This window comes from Tiliqua scincoides, chromosome 1 (genome assembly GCF_035046505.1).
Source record: "Tiliqua scincoides isolate rTilSci1 chromosome 1, rTilSci1.hap2, whole genome shotgun sequence".
NCBI classification, from domain to species: Eukaryota; Metazoa; Chordata; class Lepidosauria; order Squamata; family Scincidae; genus Tiliqua; species Tiliqua scincoides.
In genome coordinates, this window is record NC_089821.1 from 305,991,034 (window position 1) to 306,014,314 (window position 23,281).

At 45.1% G+C, this 23,281-nt stretch overlaps 1 protein-coding gene across 4 annotated transcripts in view; it reads right to left on the bottom strand.

The window, feature by feature from the left end:
• SYNE2 (spectrin repeat containing nuclear envelope protein 2) overlaps positions 1 to 23,281 on the bottom strand; it is a 252,356-nt gene that overhangs the window by 38,699 nt on the left and 190,376 nt on the right. For all 4 annotated transcript variants that reach the window (XM_066629628.1, XM_066629621.1, XM_066629615.1 and 1 more), the window contains 12 exons: positions 22,948 to 23,118; positions 21,630 to 21,763; positions 20,730 to 20,934; positions 17,909 to 18,088; positions 16,241 to 16,363; positions 14,605 to 14,759; positions 14,345 to 14,492; positions 11,413 to 11,507; positions 9,848 to 10,082; positions 7,188 to 7,382; positions 4,711 to 4,836; positions 1,515 to 1,670 (listed from right to left, as the gene is read on the bottom strand). In XM_066629628.1, coding sequence (XP_066485725.1) covers positions 1,515 to 1,670; positions 4,711 to 4,836; positions 7,188 to 7,382; positions 9,848 to 10,082; positions 11,413 to 11,507; positions 14,345 to 14,492; positions 14,605 to 14,759; positions 16,241 to 16,363; positions 17,909 to 18,088; positions 20,730 to 20,934; positions 21,630 to 21,763; positions 22,948 to 23,118 — 1,923 coding nt within the window. The remainder of the gene's footprint in view (positions 1 to 1,514; positions 1,671 to 4,710; positions 4,837 to 7,187; positions 7,383 to 9,847; positions 10,083 to 11,412; positions 11,508 to 14,344; positions 14,493 to 14,604; positions 14,760 to 16,240; positions 16,364 to 17,908; positions 18,089 to 20,729; positions 20,935 to 21,629; positions 21,764 to 22,947; positions 23,119 to 23,281) is intronic.

Sequence of the window (23,281 nt, forward strand, 5' to 3'; positions counted from 1 at the left end):
GAATGGGGGGGGGACGAGCTTACATTCTAGCTAAGATTGCCATGTGCAGGCAGCTAACAAGGTGGGAAACACATAAAGATAAGGAGCATGGACAGGTAAGGCACAACACGTGCAACATTGAGTAGTAGCAGCCAAGCATTCTGGGTAACATGTACTTTCCATCCTAACTGTTCATCATGGAGTCTTTAATATTCCTCCGTTCGCCCCGGGGTGATTTTAGCCCTGCCGGTGCCAAGTCCCTGATCTCCCCTGAAATACATGTGCTCTGTTTGTTTTGCCACCTCTTCCAGCAGGAGCGTCTAGCAGGTTAATTCAAGTGCTGCCCCATGGCACTGCCTTGCTTTTCCAGTGCTTACAGAGGCTGGGGCTTTTTCATCAATTGTTTTCAAACTATTGTTTCTCTGGCTTAGACTTATCCCTCAGACAGGAAGTAGGGTATGCATATTGCTACCATTTCCATCCGAAACAGTCTAGATCTAGTGGTTCTCAAACTTTTTAGTTACTTTTTTTTTTTAACCCATTCAGCCATGAGGCTTTCTGGATGACCTTGGGCCAGTCACTATCTTTCAACCTTATCTACCTCACAGGGTTGTTGTGAGAACAAAAGAAGGGAAGGAACAATGTACATCACCTTCAGCTCCTTGGAGGAAGGGCGGAATAAAAAATGTGAAAAATAAAAAAGTATATAATGGAGACACTTGGTCATGTTTCACCTAGACATGAAACAAAAGGCTGTAATACTTTTATTGCCATAAATATTGACATTGGAAATGTCTACTTCGAAATGACACACCAAATTCCTTGGGACTCAGTTCCAGGTAAGTGTGGATGGAATTGTGGCCCTACTGAACTACAACATGCATTGCCACCATGCATCTCGAGGCAGAGTGGCCATCTAACTTTTATGTGGATTTAGAAGTTGCATTTATATACAGTATTAATAAAAGGAATGGCATGACCATTTCTGAGGTTTTCCCCAGTCTTTGCCTACAGTGCACTCTAATCTCCCCTGCAATTAAATCTGAAAAGCTTAGCTTCCTCTGCAAATGAAGAGGGAGGGAGGGCTTCGGTCTGCCACCTGAGAACTATGGAGACAGAATTCCAGGGCCCTTCAATAACAGCTCCCCACCAGCAGCACTCCCACCTTCCCTTCAGTTTAACCTTTTCAGGACCACAACCACAAAGGCATACACAATTTAACCTATGCGTGTCCATCTGCTTCCACCCTGGGCGCCTTCCACAAGGAGTCACTAAAAGTTTTCAGAACTCTGAAAGTGCTTTATGGAAACAAAGGGAGAGAAGTGTGTGTGGAGATCCTTTCGCCACATTCACTTCCATCTGCAGACAGTGTCTTTTTGAAATAAAAGCCAACCTCACTTCAGAGCACTCCTGCTAAACTCTCTCGCTTTCCTTTGGGTGGACCTGAAGACCCTGCAAGAGATCCAGTTCCTCCCAGCACCACCTGATTCAAGCCTGGCTGTGAACCACAGAGCATGCCCTTTTAAGCCACTTACTCTTAGGCAGAGTTCCTCCCACTGCCGATGCAAATGTGCCACTTGTTCTTTCAGCACCAACATATCTTCTGCCAGGATGAAGTGAGCCAGATCTGCCTTCATGCTGCCCAGTTCTTTCAGGTTCTGGTCCCAGTTGTTGAGCGACTTCTCCAGCTCCTGCATGGAGAGGCACCGAGGGGTAAAAACAACAACAACCCTCTCAGGCTAAGCTCCTGGGCTTGGTGTGTGTGGTATTTTTTTTCCTCCAAACCTTTTGGTTAATCCTATGATTGGCCTGGAGGAGGGGGAAGGGAAAGGAGGAAATAGGAGGGGAGGAATTTGCATACACAGCTAGGCAGGAGAGTAGCCTCACAGCCTCCTGTGGGATCCCAAGTCTCTGCTATGTTGCATTCACAGGCTGGGAAAAGTGTAGCTTTTAAATCTTCAGCAACATCATGTTCTTGAGTGAAACACTAAACAAGCACTAAACAAATAAGGTTTTCTTTTGATGCTGCAAGAAAAAATGAATTTGTTTAAACAGATACAGGAATATTTTGTTGTTTGCAGCACAAAACTTAACAGGGCTTCTCTTTCGGAACTGAAAGGTGTGCCAGGCTGTGCTGGGCACACAAACATACATGTTTACTCAGAAGTAAGTCTCATGGTGTCCTTATTTTCAAGTGGGCCTTATTTTCAAGTAAGCATGCATCAAGTCATAGCTGTAGAGCGCATGCAAATTTAACTTAGGAAAATGCCCATTGAAATAAATGGGTGTTACTCCCAAGTAAACAAACGTGGGATCAGCTGTTACCATTGTTCTCCCCCTAGCATTGTGTTGGACTTGAATCTACCCAGAGGACTGAAACAGGTGGGAAAAATTACCTTTCAACTTCAGGAATTTAAATCCTTCTCTGTTAAACCAAAGCTACATAAATGTAAAATGAGTCCCATTCATTACTTTGGCTTCTAAATACTGATTGCAGCAACGACCAGCACAAAGAGGATGAACTCTTTTTCTTGCTATTGACTAAAATGTGTCTTTTCTTTGTGGTGGTTGGCAACCTTCAGTCTCAGTCTCGAAAGACTATGGTATAAGCCTACAGCACCCAGGAGATCTCCCATCCAAGTACTAACCAGGCCTGACCCTGCTTAGCTTCTGAGATCAGACAAGATCGGGCATGTGCAAGGTAACAGTTGCTGCCTTGTATTTTGCCTTCTATGCCTGATACATAATTCCAACTTCTCTTTTTCTTTTTCCAATGCAATGTGTTAAAATCATGGGAGGGGAAATCATTCAGTGGTAGATTCTCAGTTCAATTCCTGGCATCTCCAGTTGAAGGAACAGGTAGAAGATGATGAGAAAGACCTCTCCCTGAGATCCTGGACAGCTGCCCTCAGTCAGAGTCAGGGCCATTCCCAGGCAGCAGACTGGCAGGGAGTGCCCACCCCCCTCTACCTACTCACCTCCACTACTGCTCCTCTGAGGACCCAGATTGGAAGAAGGGAGGGCCGAATGGTTGGCAACCTTCAGTCTCGAAAGACTATGGTAGAAGCCTACAGCACCCGGTATTCCCAGGCGGTCTCCCATCCAAGTACGAACCAGGCCTGACCCTGCTTAGCTTCCGAGATCAGACGAGAGGAGGCAAAGAGAAGACAGGAGGTTATCCTCTTCTCCACACAGACTCTTCTACTTGATCTCCCTCTTCCTTTTTCAGTGTAAGGAATGGGAACAGCAGAGACTGTTGCATCCAGTAGAGTAGATGGGGGGGGGCAAAACAGTAAATATTGCAGGTGCTTCAATGCAGCTTTGAGGCAACTTTGTTGTTGCTGCCCAGAATGACTCTGATGGTGAGTGGGAGGGGCTGCTTATATGGCATGTAGCAGTGCCTGCAATACTTACTGCTTTGCCCCCTCTAGCTACACTACTGCTTACATCACCGGGTTGGGGGGGCAATATTTGGTGTGCTGCATTAGGTGGCCTTGGGCTAGTCCTGGTCAGAATGGATGGCACTAGTTCACAAAGCTTGATGGTCTGATTTACATAAGGTAGGCTCATATGTTCACTTTCCAAAACAGCTCCCAAAGATTTATCCCATGTGTATATTAAGAGTTTGTTCAGTCTAAAGTGGATTTAAAAGGAACAAGCAGCAACTTTAGAATAAATTGATTAAAAAATAAAATAAAATAAATCATGAATAAAAAAAATATCATGACCTGAAAATTAGAAATTGGACATTTTGGAATAATGAAAATGGTTCCTTGAAAATCCAGTTTTGCAATGAGAAAGAAAGAAAGAAAGAAAGAAAGAAAGAAAGAAAGAAAGAAAGAAAGAAAGAAAGAAAGAAAGAAAATGTTGCCAGACTTGCTTTTTCTTTTGTTTGAAACTATAAGACAAAGATGCTGGTAGTTACATGATCGGTTTGTGGTAGGACTGGTTTTGTCTAGAACTGAGGAATTCTGTCTCAGTACAAGGAGGTGACCAAATGTGACCTTTATGTTTCTTCCAAAAATTGCCAGCAGCTCTGTGGAACATATGAAGCTACTTTGGCTCAAGTTAGGACAGACTTGGAAAACAAAGTTTGTCACAGGAAGGTCCTGCAGAACTCAGAGGAACTAATTGTCTGGTAAGAAGAAATCACAATATTTGAGCATCATAAGCATATGGGAATAAGATAGGGGTTCTCAAAGTATCTACAATGCTTAGGGCAGTGATTTTCAACCTTTTTCATCTCATAGCACATCAACAAGGCACTAAAACTATCAAGACACACCATCAGGTTTTTGCCAATTGACAAGGCACACCATGCTGCCAATGGGGGGCTCACATCCCCCATTGGCCCTACTAATAAATGACCCTCCCCAAATTCCTGTGGCACACCTGTGGACCATTCGTGGCACACCAGTGTGCCACAGCTTAGGGCGTCACAGGACACTCACAGGGGCATCGCTGGATGTTGCCCCTCCTTCTTTTGGTTATCTTTGATCTCACAAAATCTCATGAGATTTGGGAACTGGCCTCTTGGGATCTCACAAGAATTTGCGAGATCCAAGATGGAGGTACTCAACAGAGCCAGGATGAGGCTGCGGGGACGTCATGACCCAGGGTAAGAAGAGGCTGCAGGGGCGTCGTGACCCAGGCAAGTTTGGGAATAAGGCAGGATGGAAAAGCAATCAGCATAAGATAAACCACATTAGGAAACTGTTGACAATTTGTTACCTTAACATGCTCTTTAGCTGCATGCAGGTCATCATCCTCTGTCGGAAGAGGATCTTCTATTCTTGCCTTGAGTTCCTGCAACTTGTGGCCCAGATCTTCAATCTGTTTTTCACAACTTTCCCACATCTATAATTTTGAACAGAAAATATGAATGAAATCATGGATAGCAGCAGATCTTGCTTAAAGGCATGCCTACCAAAAGCTTTGGGGCCATCTGAAGCAGGGGGACCACTATGCCTTCAGCTGTCCAGCTCCTTGGTAAAGCAGCTGGGTGAGGTGGAGTGTGGGAATCCCTTCCCTGATCTCACCCCACTGCCTGACCTCCAGCGCAGCCTTCCTGCTGGTCTTGAAAGGACTGGCACAGAGGAAGGGAGGCTGTGCAGGAGCTGCAGGTGAGGCAGTGGGATGGGGAACCCGTATTCTGCCTCTTCCTGTCTGGTCTGGCTGCTTTGCCAAGTAGTTGGACTGCTGTTGCAGCACAAGGGTTTTTTCCCCCTCCCCTTCTTTTTCCAGGGGTGCTGGTGAAAGAAGGGGCCCAAAGCTCTTCTTGCTTGCTGTCAGCAAGAGGGATCAGTGTGCTGATTGAAGTGGCTCAGTGAGCAGCAAGCTGGAGGGGCAGTGGATAGATGTAGGGTGCCGAGTACTCCTCAGTAATCCGCCACCTTCCCCAACTTGCTGTTTCATGTGGGCATTTCAGTTGGCTTCATGGATGGGCTGGCCCTGCTTAAAGGGATGGAAAGGGCTGGTAGCAGCTATGTTTTGTTGTTACCCTCTTCACTGTGTTGGGTAACCCAAGGTAAGACAGTGGTACCCACATGAACCCATTGTCTCAAACAGAGTTCCTGTGCCAGGGCTGATGCAAAAACTATGTCCCACTGTGGATTTTTAGAAGAGCAGAACAGTACAAATTTTAAATTTTTTAGCTTCAGGTGCAACTGATGCTTTAACTGTTTTAATACCCCCCCCCCCAAACCCTGTCCTGGCACCCAGGGAATGTGTGACCTGAAATCTATAGATATCCATAGTAAAACATTTATTTATTGAAATCTTTATACCATCCTTTTCAGTCCCAAATGGAAACCCAGGCAAGGCAGCTTACAACCACTGAATCAAAATCAACAGCTGCATCAAAATAAAAGAATCCAAGGAAGTTACAACAAAAACAACAAAGAAACTAAAAGAAGAACCAGGAAGGTGTACTGGTTCTGGAGTTGGTCTTAGACCTGGGAGATTCATGTTCAAATCCCTGCTCAGTGACAAAGCGTCCTGGGTGACTTTGGCCCAGTCACTGTCTCTTAGCCTCTTAGCCACTGTCTCTTAGGGTTGTTGTGAGGACAAAAGAAGGGAAGGAACCATGTATACCACTCTGAGCTTCTTGGAGGGAGGACAGTATGAAAATGTGAAAAATAAATAAATAAAAATATCAAAAGCATACGACTGCTTTTTTAATCATATGAGGGAGTAAAACTTAATCTGGTAGCTGCCTCCACTACATTTAGGACCTGCTTTCATTATATTACCGTTGCAGCCTGTAATTATTGTTACTTATCTGGTGCTTACCTGGAAGTAAGTACCACTGAACACAGTGGGACTTGCCTCTGAGTAAATGAATACTGTATAGATTCTGTGCTATAAGTGTCCTAGGTACTTTCCACATTGTCATGCATTGGATTCTGTCAGTGTGAGCACAGTCTGCAGTTCTAGTGACTTTGGGCGCAATCCTAACCCCTTATGGCAGTGCTTTCCAGCACTGACATAAGGGCAATGCAGCTCTGAGGTAAGAGAACAAACATTCCCTTACTCTGAGGCGGCCTCCGTGAGTGACATCCAACTGCAGGATGCAGCACATGTCCCATTGGCAAATCTATGCCAGTGCTGGAAAGCACTGACAATAAGGGGTTAGGATTGTGCCCTTTCTTGCTCAGTGTCAAACGCACAGAAGATATGGTACTACTATAGCATCCTGAGGATGCTTGGGAAGGGATTCAGGCTATGTACTGACACCCGGCTCTAGCCATCGGATGTGACTGCAAGTAGACCGGCAACACCTGCAAGGAAGTCTCTTTATACCCATTAGCCAGAGACGGTCACATGGTGCTTCCTGACCCCTATAAAAGCCTCCCAGTTAGACTTACTTTATAGACATGGGAAAGTTCTGCATGCTACAAGGAACTGCCCTTAGAGTTACCTAGTTGTAAGTTCTGCCCTATCTATAAACATACAGCACAGAGCACATCCAACTGCCCTGTTTTTCGGAATGAGGCCTGGCAAAGCAGGCCAGACATTTTTGTTCTTGGGATATGGGGCACAGGGGGCTCCCATCAGGGTCTCCTCTTAACACAAATGTAGGATCTGGTGTGATGTAGGATCTGGTGCGCTCCCTGGGGCATTTGGTGGGCTACTGTGAGATACAGGAAGCTGGACTAGATGGGCCTATGGTCTGATCCAGCGGGGCTGTTCTTATGTTCTTAGGATACCTCGATGGTGCTCTGAAGCTGCTTTGTGACCTTCTCCACTTGACGCTGAGTGTGGTCCCACTTCTCTTGCAATTGAGTCATCTCCACTTGTATGACAGTTTTTGCCTCAGGCTCTGCAAGGTCAAGTAATGTTTTTCCAATATCCAAGGTTAAAGAGTATCTGGTTTGCCACCTCTGAAGGAGGATTTCCTTGTTCTGAAAACAAAGCAGATAAAGATGACCAAAATCTTATCCATAAACACAAAAACAAAAAAATGCCTGAAATGTCTTTTGCTGGAAACATTCCTTTAAAACTCTGTCTCAGTCTCTGAGACTCTGGCTCTATCTGGTTTCATACCGTAAAAAAAACAAACGTTTATAGAGCATTCTTCAAATGTACAAAGTGCTCACGTATTTATTTTACAATTTTATCCTTCCCTTATTTCAAGGGTTCAAGGTAATGGGCGCAGTTCCTCCTCCTAATTTTTATCTTCACAACAACCCCATGAGGTTCGTCAGGCTGAGAGAGTGTGACAGGCCCAACGTCATCTAGTGTGTTTCATGACTAAATCAGGATTAGAACTCAGGCCTCCCCACTCTAAGAGTGCAATCCAGAAGCAGTTTTTGGTTGGTGCAAGTCCCTGGCGTGGACCCAAGATTGTTGTGAATGTGCCATAAAGCACGTTTGTGACTACTTTTGAGCTGGCCTGCCAGTGCATTGGTCTGGGCAGGCCAGTGCAGACAGTGGGAGAAGGTAGTGGGAGAGTGGAAAGGAGGCAGGGAGGGCAGGGGGAGGGCAGAATGGAGGTGAATGGCACCAGTTGTGGCACCACAGGCTGTATCCTAACTCCCCTCCCGGTCAGCTCGGCGTTACACCAGGCTGCTTGGATTTGTGCCTGCAGTTTTGCTGGTGCAGATCCAAATAGCCCCACTGAGGTGGCTGGGACCCGACACGGGGTAAGGAGATAAATATCCCTTTAGTCTGAGTTGTGCTCCAACCAGCATCTACCTTGAACTGGATACAGTGCAGGCCACTCAACCTGCCCGTTACACTGCTAGTTAGGATTGGGCTGCCCATCCAGTACTTGACCCACCACACATAGATTAGCTCAGTAATCCATGGTTATGACCCCCACATTGCATGTGGGAGACTGAAACTGAGAACAGAGTAGCTTGCCTGAGGCCCAAGCTATCCTCGAGAGTGGAAGGCCTCTTTCTTTAAACATGAGTACAAAGATAGGAACTGGGTAGAGGAGGCCAATTTCATGAACAAAAGGGGTGCTGAATCTTCCCCTCATTTGCCACTGACCTCCCTGCAAGCCCTTCCATACCCTTTTCTCTCAGCTGGGCTCATGTCCAATATTGGCCCTTGACTGAGGGAGAAATCAGTTTGAGGAAAGATAAGTCAAGGAGTGATGGGGCATCCCTCACCCATAAAACTCCTTCAAATACTTTCCCAGACACATGACATGTATTTGGGGACATGCATAGGGCAGTAGGTCTGGTCTAGAGGGTAGAGCCTCCATTTGCCTGATAATAACAGCTGAAGGTCACCAGTTCGAGGCACCGTGAACGGCAAGACCTTGAAGCAGCTGACAAGCCGAGCCGAGTTTTTCCATCTGCTCTTTGGCCACCCTTCAAGTGAGATATGAAGGATTGTCAGCTTGTGTGGGAGGAAACTGGAGGCCAGAATGTGATACCAGATCATAAAAGGATCCATCTGAAAAGTTGTAGTTCTTGAAAGACAGAACCTTCGTCAATTGTAAAAATCCCTATAGGGATTTAGTATAGCCTGCCTGTGTAAACCGCCTTGAAATATAGTCTGAGGAGAAATCTGAAGACCATGCAAGGCGGTATATAAATACCTGTATTATTATTATTATTATTATACATACATCTGAAGATACAGGTGGGTTTTTAGTTAAGATGTTTGCATCTTTAATTGCTACACTAGGTGAACTCTCAGGTAAACCCAGAGCAAGTCTGGAAGAGACATTAAGACATTCCATAAATGTGAAAATAAGTAGTCTTGGGGGTCTCACTGCCTATGAGGTACAGCGTGTGCGAATCTGCAACAGGGCCTTCTCAGGGGTGGCCTCCTCCTTCTGTAATTCTCTCATGCATGATGTACACCTGGCTTCCGTCCAAGGTCAGCCCAAGACTTCCTGAAGCCTGAGATGGTAGGCAAAATGCTGCCCCCCCCGTAACGTACCTGCCCCTGCTCCTCCCACTCCCCAATGATCTAAGCTCAGTACTGTCCTCTCCTTCACATTTCCTCTTCCCTTCTGCCTCCTCCTCCTTTTTTCAATCCAGGGAATGGAAGGAGAAAGAGGAGAAGTGGAGGCAAGTGGGTTAGAGATGGGCACCCCCTCCCACTCAATAGGTGTGGAGAAGACTGCTTCAGTTGGCCTCATGGATGGGTTGGTCCTGCCCTCTCTCAAAAAATGTTTTGGCGGAGGCTGAAGTCTTCCTTACTTTGATCTGTTTTTGCTGCTCAGTTTGAATGTGATTGTTTTTGCTGCTGTTTGTCTTGTTTTATATATTTCTTGTGATCATCTTGATCTTATTGATCTTATCTTGTGATAAATTTCAGCCTTTGATTGTGGGTCACCTTGAGTCCAATGAACAGGAGAAAGGAGGGACGTACAGTACATCTTTTAAATGGAAATGGAAGGACTAACCTTGAGATCATGACTCAGATTCCTGGCTTGGTGCAAGCTATACTTCTCCCGGCTCTTCACAGCAGCTACAAAGCTGTCGGTGTCCATGAGGAATTTGGTGACGTCCTGCAGCAAGCTCTTGAACTTTTGCCATTGCTTTACAAGGCCATCAATCTCAGCCTTCCTCTGCTGAGACATCTGGATGACACTTTGCCATTGTTCCTTCAGCAGAGTGAGTTTGGAGATGAACTCAGTTCTGAAGTGGTGGGAAACAAATGAGTCAGTAGGTACAGGCCACCAACATCACCTTGGAAATGTAGTTGACTGATGTACACAGGGACTCAATGAACTGGTTTTAGCCAATTGGTTGGTTTTAGCCAGTTTAGCTCAATGAATGTGTGTTCTAGCACTCCTGATCAAGCTACTTCCTGATATTCTCTACCACTGTTGTAACCTCCCATTTGATGGCTCAGCTTTAGTGTGCAAGGCCTTTGGGGTGGGGTAATTTCTGATTATCATACTTTTCTGTGAATGGGCTTCTATAATCCCACCTATCCCACCTATATATAATGGGCTGGATCAGATCAAGGGTCCAACCTGTTCCAACATCCTCTTTCCCACAATGGTCATTTGGGTACTTCTGGGAAGCCTATAGGGGGGCACGAAAGACAATAACCTGTTCTTGTTGTTGGCCTTCCATTCCAGCATCAAGTATTCAGAGGCAAATGGCCGGGTTGCATTTGGATAGTTTCATCATGGCTATTAGCCATTGGTAGAATTATCCATGAATCTGTCTAATCCCCTTTCAAAGACAGTGACCATCAGCACATACTGCGGCAGTAAATTCCATAATAACTGTGGTTTGTATATAACCACCAATTGTCGTAGGAGATTTGACCCTCCCTTTTTAGAAGCATAAAGGTAATCTTATTTTTGAGAAGTTTCCTCTTCTGAAATGAAGTATAACCAGCATGTTGAACTTTCTGAGGCAACTTTCCACTTACATCAGTGAACTTAATAGCACTAGGCCGGTGTTTCTCAACCAGTGGTGCCACTGGTGGTACTTGAGGTGGTGTCTGGTGGTACACATGGGACTCCCAGATCCCCACTGCCTGGCAGTGAGACCAGTAATGCAACATGACAAGCAGTAGTAGGAGGTTCAGCTCGGCAGGCAGAGCTCCAGTGTGTGCTTTTCGTGTGCTTGAAAAAGCCCTTGTGTCCACCCTGAGCCTCTTACTGGTGTTGGTCATGTTGCATCTGGCCTCCTAAACCAGAAGTAACTGGGAATGACATCACTGCCAGTTACTTCCAGTGGTACTTCCAATAGGTGGACCATGCAGGGGACAAACGTTGAGAAATGCTGCACTAGGCCATTGTTCTAAAGCCGCATGGGCTGTATGACTTTGGATGGAGGGGCCATAGGTTGCTAACCCCTGCTCTATTGGGTGACAAGACTAATGGCTCTAAGACACAGTTATTTATCATACCACTTTGAACCCTCCTAAAAACTATTGTCTGGCTCTAGCGTTAGTGCCACACACACACACTCCTGGAGAACAAAGAACCAAGGTAAATATGTTACTTACCTGTTTTCTGCTTCTCCAGATTCCAGCAAGTGCAGAGCTTTTGACAAAATATTATTAAAAATCTGCTGATTAACGGAAATCTCTGCTTGCAATATCTGTAAACATTGAATGAAAATAATTATTATATTTTGTGCCTTTGGAAGGATTTAAAGCTTAGCATTAACAGGACACTTTTAAATGTACAAACATGGAATACAGTCCCTATGAAGCTTCCACTGGGGATATCCTGATCCCTCCCCAGCTGGGGTGAGTGTTCTTTCTCTGCTTTTGGGGGTGTGACTCACATGCCCACCAAGTTCAGTAGCTGAACACTGTGGAAGCACTTTCTCTTCTTCCTCCTTGTGCAAACAGTGTGGTATATTCACACCCTCAAAAGGGAGCCCTTGGAAGTCATGTTAGTTTATTCCTGTATCTGTTTCATTGATGTAATGGGAGGGGGGGTGTTGTGGTGTCTGTTTTTAAATCTGAAGGTGCACATGGGTCAAAGGAGGTGCACTTTCTCAACTTTCACCACTCTGAGCACTTTTCTCCCAGCCAGGCTCCAGTACAGAGAGAGACAGCAGGGCTGGGGACTCAAGATCACCCAGGAAGCTTAATGGACAAGTGGGGTTTTAAACCTGGATCTTCCAGATCTAAGTTCAACTCACCACTACACCATCCTGGCTCTCAAATGGATGTGCGGTATCTTTTCTAGGTGTTAGACACCGCTAGCTGTCAGTTCACTCTTAGCTCCCAAACTGTTTGATTCTTCCTGAAACTTCCAGCAGAAACTGACTTCGTTCTTCCACTAAGTATCTGAGTGGTAAGATGGGAGGATGGGCTACTCTCACCTCAGTCTCCCCTCTCCACTATCTTGACAATCTTGCAAGTAAGAATGAAGGCTCTTATTCAAAGGGGCATCCTAGAGCTTCCTGGACAATCAGCCACAAAAGCCCTGACCCCTTGGTACCCAGCAGGGATCCTTAGCAACTGTAGGGGGGATCAATGGTCTCTCTGAGCTGTCCGTAATCTGCACGAAACAGCAGCTGGTCAGCCAGCATTCATAGCTGCAACCCCACATCACCACGTAAGAAAGCCCTGACAGCCCTGTGAGCTGAGATTTTAAGTGGAGATGTGCAGGATTGAACTGGGGACCTTCTACATACAACCTAGACTGAGTGATGGCAGAGAAGGCAAAAAGCTTCACCTGAATGTGAACCTCCATCAACCACTTTAAATGGGAATAGGGCAGATATAGGATTAAAAAAATGAGGCTGCCCCTGTCATGTATAGGTTGCAGTCAGTGTATTAAGGGACTGCAGGAAAACATGGAAGGGAATCTATGTGGGTTATGAATAATATTTAGCACTCGTACAGCACTTGTGAGTGTTCAAAGCAGGTCACAAGTATTCTTTTGCTGTAATCCTTACAGCAACGTGTACAGGTAACCTGTAAGGTACAGAATATTATTCCAGTATTGCAGATAAGGGGCAAAGGCTACAAAAGAGTGATTGGCGTAAGGCCACTTGCTGTGTTCATGGCAGAGGAGAGATTCACACTGAGGCAGTCCTCATTTACAGTTCAGTCTGTTCTCTATTCTGTTACAGCATCTCTGTTTAGGGTTTCTCATAGAAGGCTATTCATAATTAGGATCTGTGGTCAGATTTGGTTGGTGGGCTACAGAGATGGGGCAACATGTTGTGACTATCCAAGAAGAAATGGATTCGATGCAACTCTTGCTCATTTGGCTTTAATTCAACTCTGTCCTATTCCCTTTTGCGCTGTTAAATGCTGCACCTTTGTAGTTACCAAAACTGGTTCCTTCTCTGTTAGAAGAAGCAGGTTCAATGTTCACGTCTGGAAAAACAGGTTGTTTGTTCCCCATATCTCAGCTGGGATTAAGCAGGTCAGATGGGTAGTGAGCTAGTGGAAATCCTCCAGAAATAAATATGGTGTTTGACATTAACAAGTTCAGGTATGCAATTGAAAGGTATTAAACATGAATCTGTTGTTGGAATCTTGAAGATCAAAGGGAAGGATATGTTGTTGATGAATCTTGCTATTTTGCATGGTCATGAGAAAACAGAATGCAGAGAATGGGGCAGGCAGGGAACAGGTGGAGACTTCTACACCTTGTTCTCATTTCTGTGATGAAGATTACATTCCTTGAAAAAGTGCATTGATATTTTCTTTATGTCAAGTCAATTTATTGTGTGTTCTTTATGTCTATTATAGCCTTCCTTATCCATTCTTGTTTTAGGCCTTAGAAGAAATAGCTGCATACATAAGAAGAGCCCCACTGGATCAGGCCAAAGGCCTACCTATCCAGCTTCCTGTATCTCACAGTGGCCCAACAGATGCCTCAGAAAGCACATAAGAGACCTGCACCCTGGTGTCACTCCCTGCACCTGGCATTCTGAGGTAGACTACTTTAAAACCTAGAGGTTGCACATACCCCAACATGGTTTGTAACCCGTGATGAACTTTTCATCTAGAAATCTGTCCAATCCCCCTTTAAAGGCATCTCGGCCAGAAGCCATCACCGCATCCTGTGGCAAGGAGTTCCACAGACTAATTACACGCTGGGTAAAGAAATATTTTATCTGCCCTAACTCTCCCGACACTCCATTTTAGTGGATGTTCCCTGGTTCTGGTGCTGTATGAGAGAGAGAACGGAACATTCCTCTGTCTACTCTATCCATCCCCTGCATAATTTTGTAAAAATATTTTGTCACTTGAGTTTGTAGTATAAATTTAATTTTTGGATCTATTCTGCTGGCGGATAAACAATAAGAAGGTGTTTCTTAATGTGGGCTTTGCACTTTTGGGTTTCTGAGTAGCTCAATACTAGAGGTGTGAACATATCTTTAGGAGGTAAACTATGACAAATAGCCTACACCTACAGCATGCTCAAAGTTCTCTAGGTCAGAATCAAAGCATTCGGAAACATCACCTCGTACTGCCTCTGCTGTTCCCAGAGCTTTTGCAGTGTGCCTGGCACCTCCTCTTTCAAGTCTTCCTTTGCCTTCTCTAAGAACTGCACCCAGTTCTGACACTTCTGAAGAAACTTCTTTTCATCAGACTGAACGCCCTGCAGTTCACTACAATTATAGAAAAACCAAATGTATCAGAAGCAGCTAGATTGCTGCACTCTTTCCAGTCACAGTAATTGGTATTGTGAAGTTGTTCTCAAGAATGCAGCAACCTTTTTACCTGCATCGCTCCAGAGACATTGCTGTCCTCTGAGTCCACTGCCAGTTCAGATCCTGCAACCTCTTTGCAGTGAAGTCACTGAGTGGCAGCTTAAAGCTGACTTCATTCAGGCTCTCCATCTCAGGAGACAAAGCTGTGAGACCCAACGCCTGGTTCTGCAAACAAGACCATTGAAAAGATGTTGGAATCATTGTGATGCCCACTCCTTTTATGACTACACAGCAAAGGCTTGGAAAACTATGGCAAAGGCAATAATTTCCATAAGATGAAGAGAACGAAGACAAGTTATGGATACTTTTATTATTAATAGCTGATGAATATTTATTATTTATGGGGAAAAGTGATGCACCTCAAAGGAAAAGTTAGTAGTTGATGGAAATAGTGATAGAACAGTGTGTTTTATTTGGGTGTGTGTAAGTAAAAAATCTGAACACAATTAAATAGTTATGCAGGAAGGCTCTGGGTCCAAGCAGGATACAGTCAATCATAGTAGTGTACAGTATAAGTAAATAGATGATTGACAAAACATGAGAACATAAAATGGGCCCACTGAATCAGGCCAAAGGCCCATCTAGTCCAGCTTCCTATATCTCACAGTGGCCCACCAGATGCCTCCGGGAGCACGCAAGACAAAAAGAGAACTACTCTGGAGCCCTCCCTTGCATCTGGCATTCTGAGGTAGCTGACTTCTAAAACCAGGAGGCTGCACATACCCAGCATGGTTTGTAACCTGTGATGAACTTTTCCTCCACAAATCTGCCCAATCCCCATTTAAAGGCATCTAGGCCAGATGCCATCACCACATACTTTGGCAAGGAGTTCCAAGGACTAATTACAGCCGGGTAAAGAAAAATTTCTTTTGTCTTTTCTAACTCTCCCAAACTTCTAGCGGAAGTTCCCTGGTTCTGGTGCTATGTGAGAGGGAAAAGAACATCCCTCGATCCACTCTATCCATCTCCTGCATAATTTTGTATATTTCAATCATGTCCCTCCTCTTTTTTTCTAGACTGAAGAGCCCCCAACTCTGAAGCCTTTCCTCATAAGGGTGGTGTCCCAGGCCAGTAATCATTTTGGTCACTCTTCTGTACCAGAACAGAGTCAGACAGGCTTAACATTATTTAGCTAAAAGGTTTAAAGCTTTTGCCTTCATCAGTGACTCAGCTGGATCAAACTGTGTTCCCAATTAAGTAAGTAATGTTAAACCTTTCTGACAAAACAGAACTGTTTATTTGCATATTAATTTAAGCCAGCATCTTCCTGCTTTAAGATAGGAAAGCCACAAGTAGGGTCTCAGAGGAAGCCTCAAAATTTTGCAAGTGTGCAGATCTCAGTAAGCAAAATTTTCATGAAAGGATGAACTTTTAAAGGAAAAGTTCAGAGGAACTGAGACTGGTCTGTCGAGATCAAACAAGTTCCAGGAAAGAATTTGCTACCAGCTTTGAAAGCAACTTCCCTTCCCAGACAAAGAGCAGCAGGGGTGTGAGGGGGAGATTTTCATCAGGAAAATATTATGGGGGAAAGGATTAACAAAATATATAAGATGACTCAAAGACTGAGGGTTCATTTGGTCCCCTCTGGTATTCTATCAGTACAAGTGATTCACAACCTAGTTGACCTAATATGGATATGAGTTTACCAAGAGTTGATCTGAATCTTCATCTCTTTGACTGAGACTGTCCAAAACTTCTGTGGATTCCTTAACACACTTTTCCAGTTTATCCAAGCAACTCTCGAAATCTTCCAGCTGTAGAAGCTCAGACTGAGGGAAGCAATTAACATGGAGATGGTTTTCACTGATCTAGTGTGTACATATCCAAAACAGAAGTATAGCTCAATAAGCAATGAGCGTTCAGTATATGCTCTATTAATCAGATGCACATGTTGTAAGACTCCTGAGAACCCCAATGTAAATATATGAATATGTTTTTAGTCTAGAGCAGGGGTGTCCAAACTTTTTGGCAGGAGGGCCACATCATCTCTCTGACACTGTGTCAGGGGCCAGGGAAAGAGTTAATTTACATTTCAAATTTGATAAATTTACATAAATGAATACATTAGAGATGGAACTTATATGAATGAATGAAGGTCTTGCAATAGCTCAAGGCCTATAAAAGGCCCTACACAAAGCAAGCCCAGCCTTTCCTTTGCTGCCACTGCTGCATCACAGATGTGAAACAGCAAGCAGTGGAGGGAGACCTTGTCCCACAGCTCAAATGAGAGGTCGAACAATTGGCTGTCACACTGCCAACCAGGCCAGTGCAGGCTCCAGCAAGTCTCCAGAGGGCCAGAGTTCATTGGAGACTGGGGGCTCGCAGTGGGATGGACTGGGCGTCCTCAAGGGCTGCAAGTGGCCCCAGGGCTGGGGTTTGGGCACCTCTGGTCTAGAGCATGACTTCAGCCACAAGGCCAAAGGTAAGCTCTGTTCTAAGATTTCTAATGGCTCAATCCTATAGGAACCTGCCACCACTGGAAGTAGTGTTCTGGCTGCATTTGACACTTTACAGCTGTCACAAGTGGTTAACTGGAAGTGAGCAAAGCTGCAGATGGTGGAGGACCCTACATGTAGTAGCGGCGATGAGAGGGCCTGTTGACTTTGGTGGGGTAGGTGGAAAGGAGTAGGGGGGCAGTTCAGAGTGGAAAGGGGGGAGGACTAAAGCTGGACTAGATGGGCCTTTGGCCTAATCCAGCAGGGCTCTTCTTATGTTCTTATGAGAGCCAGGAGCATGTTGGTTGCGGGAGAGAGTGGCATTTGGCATGGGTGACTTGCACTAGATGCTATTCTCTCCAGAGTCAACCAGCATACCCCCTTTGACTACTTGGAATTGTGCCAGCTAAACAGCTGGTGCAAGTCAAGGAGACCCATGGGCAGTTGAGGGGCTTATGGAGGGGAAAGGGCAAACGATTTTCCTCTCCCCTCTCAAGTCTCCTAGTTCCCCCCCCCCCACTACCACCATCATGCAGTACAGAGTGTTTTGGTGCAACTGCGTACTACAGCAGAGTTAGAGCATATACCTTGCATGCACAAAAATAGTCTCAATCCCCAGCATTTCCAGTTAAAGGGAACTCAGGTAGCAAGGCTAGGAAAGACACATGTCCCCATCAGTCGCTGCTATTCAGTGGAAACAATACTCATCTAAACAGACCAATTATCAGATTCAATATGAAGTAGCTTTTTATGTACACTAAGGGGAGTTTTCCAACTGCTCCATTTGGGGGGTGGATGGACATATAAATGTCTTTGTCCTCCTTCCCCTGAAAAAGCTTATAGCTATCAGTGGGTTAACAGCAAAACTCTAAGAAATACCTGAAATTCATCTGCTTTCATCTGAAGCATCTTTTTCAAACTAGAGATCCTTTGAAGTGGCTGCAGCTTCTCCAGAAGAAGCGACTGTGCTGCAGGCTCGGTCAGCTCAGCTATTTTATCTGCCAGCTCAGAAATCTTGGGAAACCTTCTCTCAATGTTTCGAAGACCAAGTTGCAGTTTCTAGAAAGAAAGACAAAGAAAGGATGACGCCCTGGACAGGGTGATGGGCTCCAGTTGTTAAACTAGGAATGGCCAGAATCAGCTGCACACCTGCCTCTTGCTGCCCATTTTTCTGCCCACAGTCATCTCAAGCCCACAACCATGCGGCTTGTGTAACCTACATGGGGCACTCAAGCAGCACCCATTTCTTCCAGGTCACATCCTGGCTGTCAGAAAGGCAGCTTCCTGTGTTCTTGTTGTTAATGCCTGAAGGACCATAATAGGAGTTGATCAGTCTAGTTGGCTATGTTGAATGAAAGTTTATGAGTAGTGGATTTAATAATTAAAAGCACAAACTGGGGGTGGTGGTGGAATGTAGGAGCCATAGAAAGAGGAACACTTTCTGAGTGCTGTCAGCAGGCAATAACAGAGAGCAAGAGCCATCACTTAAAAAACCCTACTGCAGGCTCTTAATTATCTCACTAGCACGAACAGCAGACACGCAAGCAGAGAATACAGACATTAGAATAGCCTGTTGGGTCAGACCACAGCTCTCTGTCCAGCTTCCTGTTTCCCACAGTGGCCAACACATGCCTCCAGGAAGCCACAGCTGGCTTGTGTCCATATGGCAACAAGCGCTGCAGTCCTACACACAGGATATTTACTTCCTGTGTGCTATCAATACAGAGAGAGAATCGAAAACTTGAACACTTGAATCTTAGTAGTTCTTTATAAAAACGGAGGAGAATCTCTTCCGAAATGTATAATTTAATATAATTTTCACTTAATACCAATGACCAAAAAAATCGTGCTTTTTGAAAAAGAATCACGGCTGTGTTCTTAATGGGCATAAAGGAAGAATAACATGCTAATTTGCTACCATTAAGGACAAATTTTCAACAGTCTGACTAATGTAGATCTGGCTTCCTAACCCCTTTTTTGCAACTGCGCTCTTAAGGCCAAATGAGTCTGCTACTTTAAAGTGATCTATTTTAATTTCTTCCCATTAGACTTTGCAGGCAATTTATTAAGGCCATAAACACATTTCGACTGGCTCCCAGGTGCAGAAAACTTTGCCTCAAGCTGTCAATCTTGCCTAAATTATTAGCATAGAAAAGGGTGATAAAGGCTTAATAGCACATCCAGCCTAGTTCCCCAAAGGATTCCTGACAGTCATCCGCAACTGGGAAAGGTGTCAAATACCTCCCCCACCCATTAGCCTCCTTTTGGTATTATTCTTCACAGAGAAAGAAAGAATTGTTTGGTTCTCCTCAACAGATATTGGGAAGGGTCTATTTGCACCAGACAGATTTAATAGCTGCTTCTTGAGGACAAAATTATTCTGCTTTTTTCTTTGTTGGCAAGAGATGTAGAATTGCATCGTGCAAAGCCTTGGTAGATTTTCCATCCTGAGCTGCCAGGGAACTCTGCTGCAGTCCTTTTATTTAAGGCACTGGAAAAGAGTCTGAAATACTTTCCCTGTGGTATCAATTCACTAATGGCACAATGGCTATCTTTTTGATACAGCTAGGGGCTGAAACTAGTTTTGGGGCAAGAGTGCCACTGCAAAACCCTGGATCTCTGATAAAGAGGATGTGGATTTGTCAAGAGCCTAGGGGTCAAACTACATATTACAAAGAATGGATTAGTTTGGCCTATTTGTTTTTTTCTTTTAAGCGCTGGGGAGCTGCCTGAAATAGAGCACAACAGGGCACAAAACCGCATCGGAGGAATAATGGGGGCTTTGCCTTTGACATCCACCATGGACCCAATCCTGGTTAGAAAAGAAGTTAGCTTTCAACCATGGCAAGAGGTAACGATACAAGTCACTACAGGTGTGCGCTGCTTAACAACGGGTTCATTTAACGACGGACTGCATATATGAGGGTGGTCAAAGCACAATAAAGATGCTCTTAATGAGGCAATCACGTCTCCCACAGCCTGTAGCAGAGTGTCTGTTCACACTTCAGAGAGGCTCTTAATGCAAAGAACAGGCAATCTATCTCCAATAGCCTGTGCAACCAGCTACTGTCTGGCAGGGAGTGGCTGTTTACACAACAAAGGCAATAGATTGGACTGAATGTTCACTTAATGAACTAATCACATAACAACGGGGATAAGAGAACGTATCCCCGTTGTTAAGTGGTGCACACCTGCATATTGTACACACCACTACGTTATTAGAGTAGTTTAAAGAATTTAAGCGGTATTCTCAGTAGCATAGTTATGGGGGTGGCAGCACAATAAGTACTGCAGCTGGCCTCTCCCACTCACCATCGGAGCCATTCTGGGCAATGTTGTCATAGCTGCCTGGAATGGCTTCAAAGGCAAGTGGGAGGGGACGCTTACACACCTCATTGTGGTACCTGCAGTATTTAGCATGTCGCCCCCTGTAGTTGTGCATTTTTAGATGCTGTTTTAAGAAGTTCTAACAGTGGAAGCCTACACATGTCTACTCAGAAGTAAGCCCCATTGAGTTTAACGGCATTTACTCCCAGGTAAGTGCACACAGAAATGCAGCTGGAATCGTCTTGAGCTTAGAGTGATGGGATCGAAACATGCGTCAAAAAAAAAAAATCAATAAAAGAGCAAGTGGGATCCAAACTTTCCCATTCCCCATTTCTTGTTCTAGAAAGCACAAGACGGAATATTGTCAACCTACTTGCACATCCTGCAACTTCTGCTTAAGGAAGTCCATGGTGTGGCTTGCAGGGATATTAGCCACCAAAAGGGACTTGCACTGTTCTTCATATTTATCTAGCTCTGCTGTCATCTCAGCATTCAAACCAACATATGATTCCAAAAGGTTTAAGGAAGTCTGCGCTTTCTTAAACTGGTCTCCCATTTCTTCAATCATCTGCGTCCACCTATTAAAAAAAAAAAAAAAGGATATCTTGCAGTGCCACACGATTTGCAAAAACGTTAAGGGGTGAGGAGAATTTCTCCTGAACTTGTTTCAGATGCATCAACACCATCATCCTAAAATGAGTCCATCTCATCAGACACTTGATTGCAAGGCACACGGCATGCCTGGCTGGAGCTGGGCCAGCCCTTTTGGAAGACTTCCAAGAAAGCCAACCTGAACATCTACCAGCTGGTACCACTGCAGTACATATCTGATAAGGACTTCCGGGCATTCGTTTTCTTGCTGATGGCAGCACCAAATTTGCAAACAAAACAGGAAGCACGTGCTAAGCCATCCGAGGCTCAGCGAACACACGAACACACTTTTCGAAGGTTACGTGTCTAAACGAAACGAGATGATTATGTTTCCACACAGAGGCCAAGGCCTCCTGAGACTTATCCCAGACCTGCTGATGACTGAGCCAGCATGCCAAAGGTTGTCCCCCATTACCCAACGATGTGCCAGTCTCTTGTCTTCCTGCTCTCCGCTGGCTGAGCGACCAAACCCACCAATCTGCTACAGAGGCAACTGCTTCAGCTGGCGTCATGGATGGGCCAGCCATGCTTCTGCCATTGTCTGACCTATGTAACAATTCTCATACACAAGCAATTACTTGCTTAGGATAGATACGTGAACGGTAAAAAAAATGCACTGTACCTTCTGTGTGCTTCTTTGTATTTCTGGTCAATAATCTCCGAGCAAGAGGGATCACACAACTTTTTCAGGTCAGCAGCAGTGGCTTGAAGTCCAGCCCAGCTTTCTTCACTACTCTCAGCTTTGTCTTGGAGAGACTGTGAAACGAAACACCACATATGCAATAATAATGAATGCGAAAAAGTCTGAGGAGCTGGTTATTGACATCCTAAATTGCATCTGTCCTTCCAATTCATTCTCCCATCATATAGTGCGATTCGCTCCCTCAGTCCCTTCGTGGTTGAAGTCATGGCTTGCTATTTCATCCGAGCTGGCAAACTACGTCTTCCTCTTGCCCTGCCCATCAAGATTGCAGACCAAAGTTTGATCCTGGTTTGTAGGGCAAGTGCAATCCGTAGTTTGCCAAATCGGATGAAACGGCAGCCTTTGGGAACCCATGATTCCCAAGCTGTGAGAAGTGGCTCCCCAGGGAGCTGCAGAAACCAGCCAGGGAAGCCATGGAATCCTGAAGAAAAACCCACCACCCTATATAATGCAGGGGTTCTCAAAGGGGTTCTATGGTGGGTTGCAACCTAACAGCCTGGGAAGCCCTGACTCTGGCCCCATAAGGCAGCAACAAGATTCCCAGGATTGCGCTGCTGCCAGGGACAAGGTAGGGGTTTCTGCATTTACCTGCAGCCAGCTCCAGCCTCCTGGGAGGTCTGAGGACCTGGGGACTTAGAAAAGCTTTAAAAAACACCCACTTTCGGTCTGGCGATGAAAACAGGAAGTGTGCTTTAAAAAAAAAGTTTTTCAGAAGTTTGGAGGCTTGGGGAGCCCTGTGGAGGTGTCCACAGGTTCCCCGGACTCCCCAGGATGCTGGAGCTGGTTGCAGGTAAGTGCAGGAACCCCTTCCTTATCCCTGGCAGCAGCACGGTCCTGGGGATTGCATTGTTGCCTTTCCCACTCTCCCCCGCAAAGACTTAACTCAGTTATCAAACCCCCTTTCAAACTTGAGATTTGCCTTGGTTCTCAAACCCTCTCATCAGAGTTTGAGAACCGCTGACGTATAGGATTGTAGCCCTAATGGAGAGCCACAGCCTGTGGCCCAGTAGGTCAAGGAAGCTGCCAGTTGAAAAAGTTTGGGAACCACTTGGTTACAACAAATGGCAAAGAGACAGGGAATTGCAGCATACAAGGAGGAGGTCAGTGTGTGAACTTAAAACTCCTTAGTGCCAAAAAATGGGTTGATGTTATGTCTGAACTAGCCTTTTGTCACTCATTTTGTGAAAGAAAATGTAAGCAGCCTAGAATGTATTATGTATGCCTTTGTGAAACATACCTGGAGATTCTCCACCTGGCTTCTCAGAGTCTCTACCGTGACCACAAGGGGCTTGGTATGCTCCATGCAATATAAAGCTCTCGCAAGCATCAGTCTGACTTCTTCCCAGGCCTCGTCATAAATCCTCCACTTCTCCAAAGCAGACAGTGTTGAGGTCTTCAGTTGTGACACCTGCAAACATGTATCACAGGCCTACACTTAGAATTTCTCAAGCAAGCCATTTCTGCTTAGGAAAGTACATTCATGTGATCACATAGCAGGACATTCTGGAACTAGAGGCAGCCTGTTGTCAAAAATTTATTTTAGTACTGTCTTTTCTAAAAGTCTGTAGGAA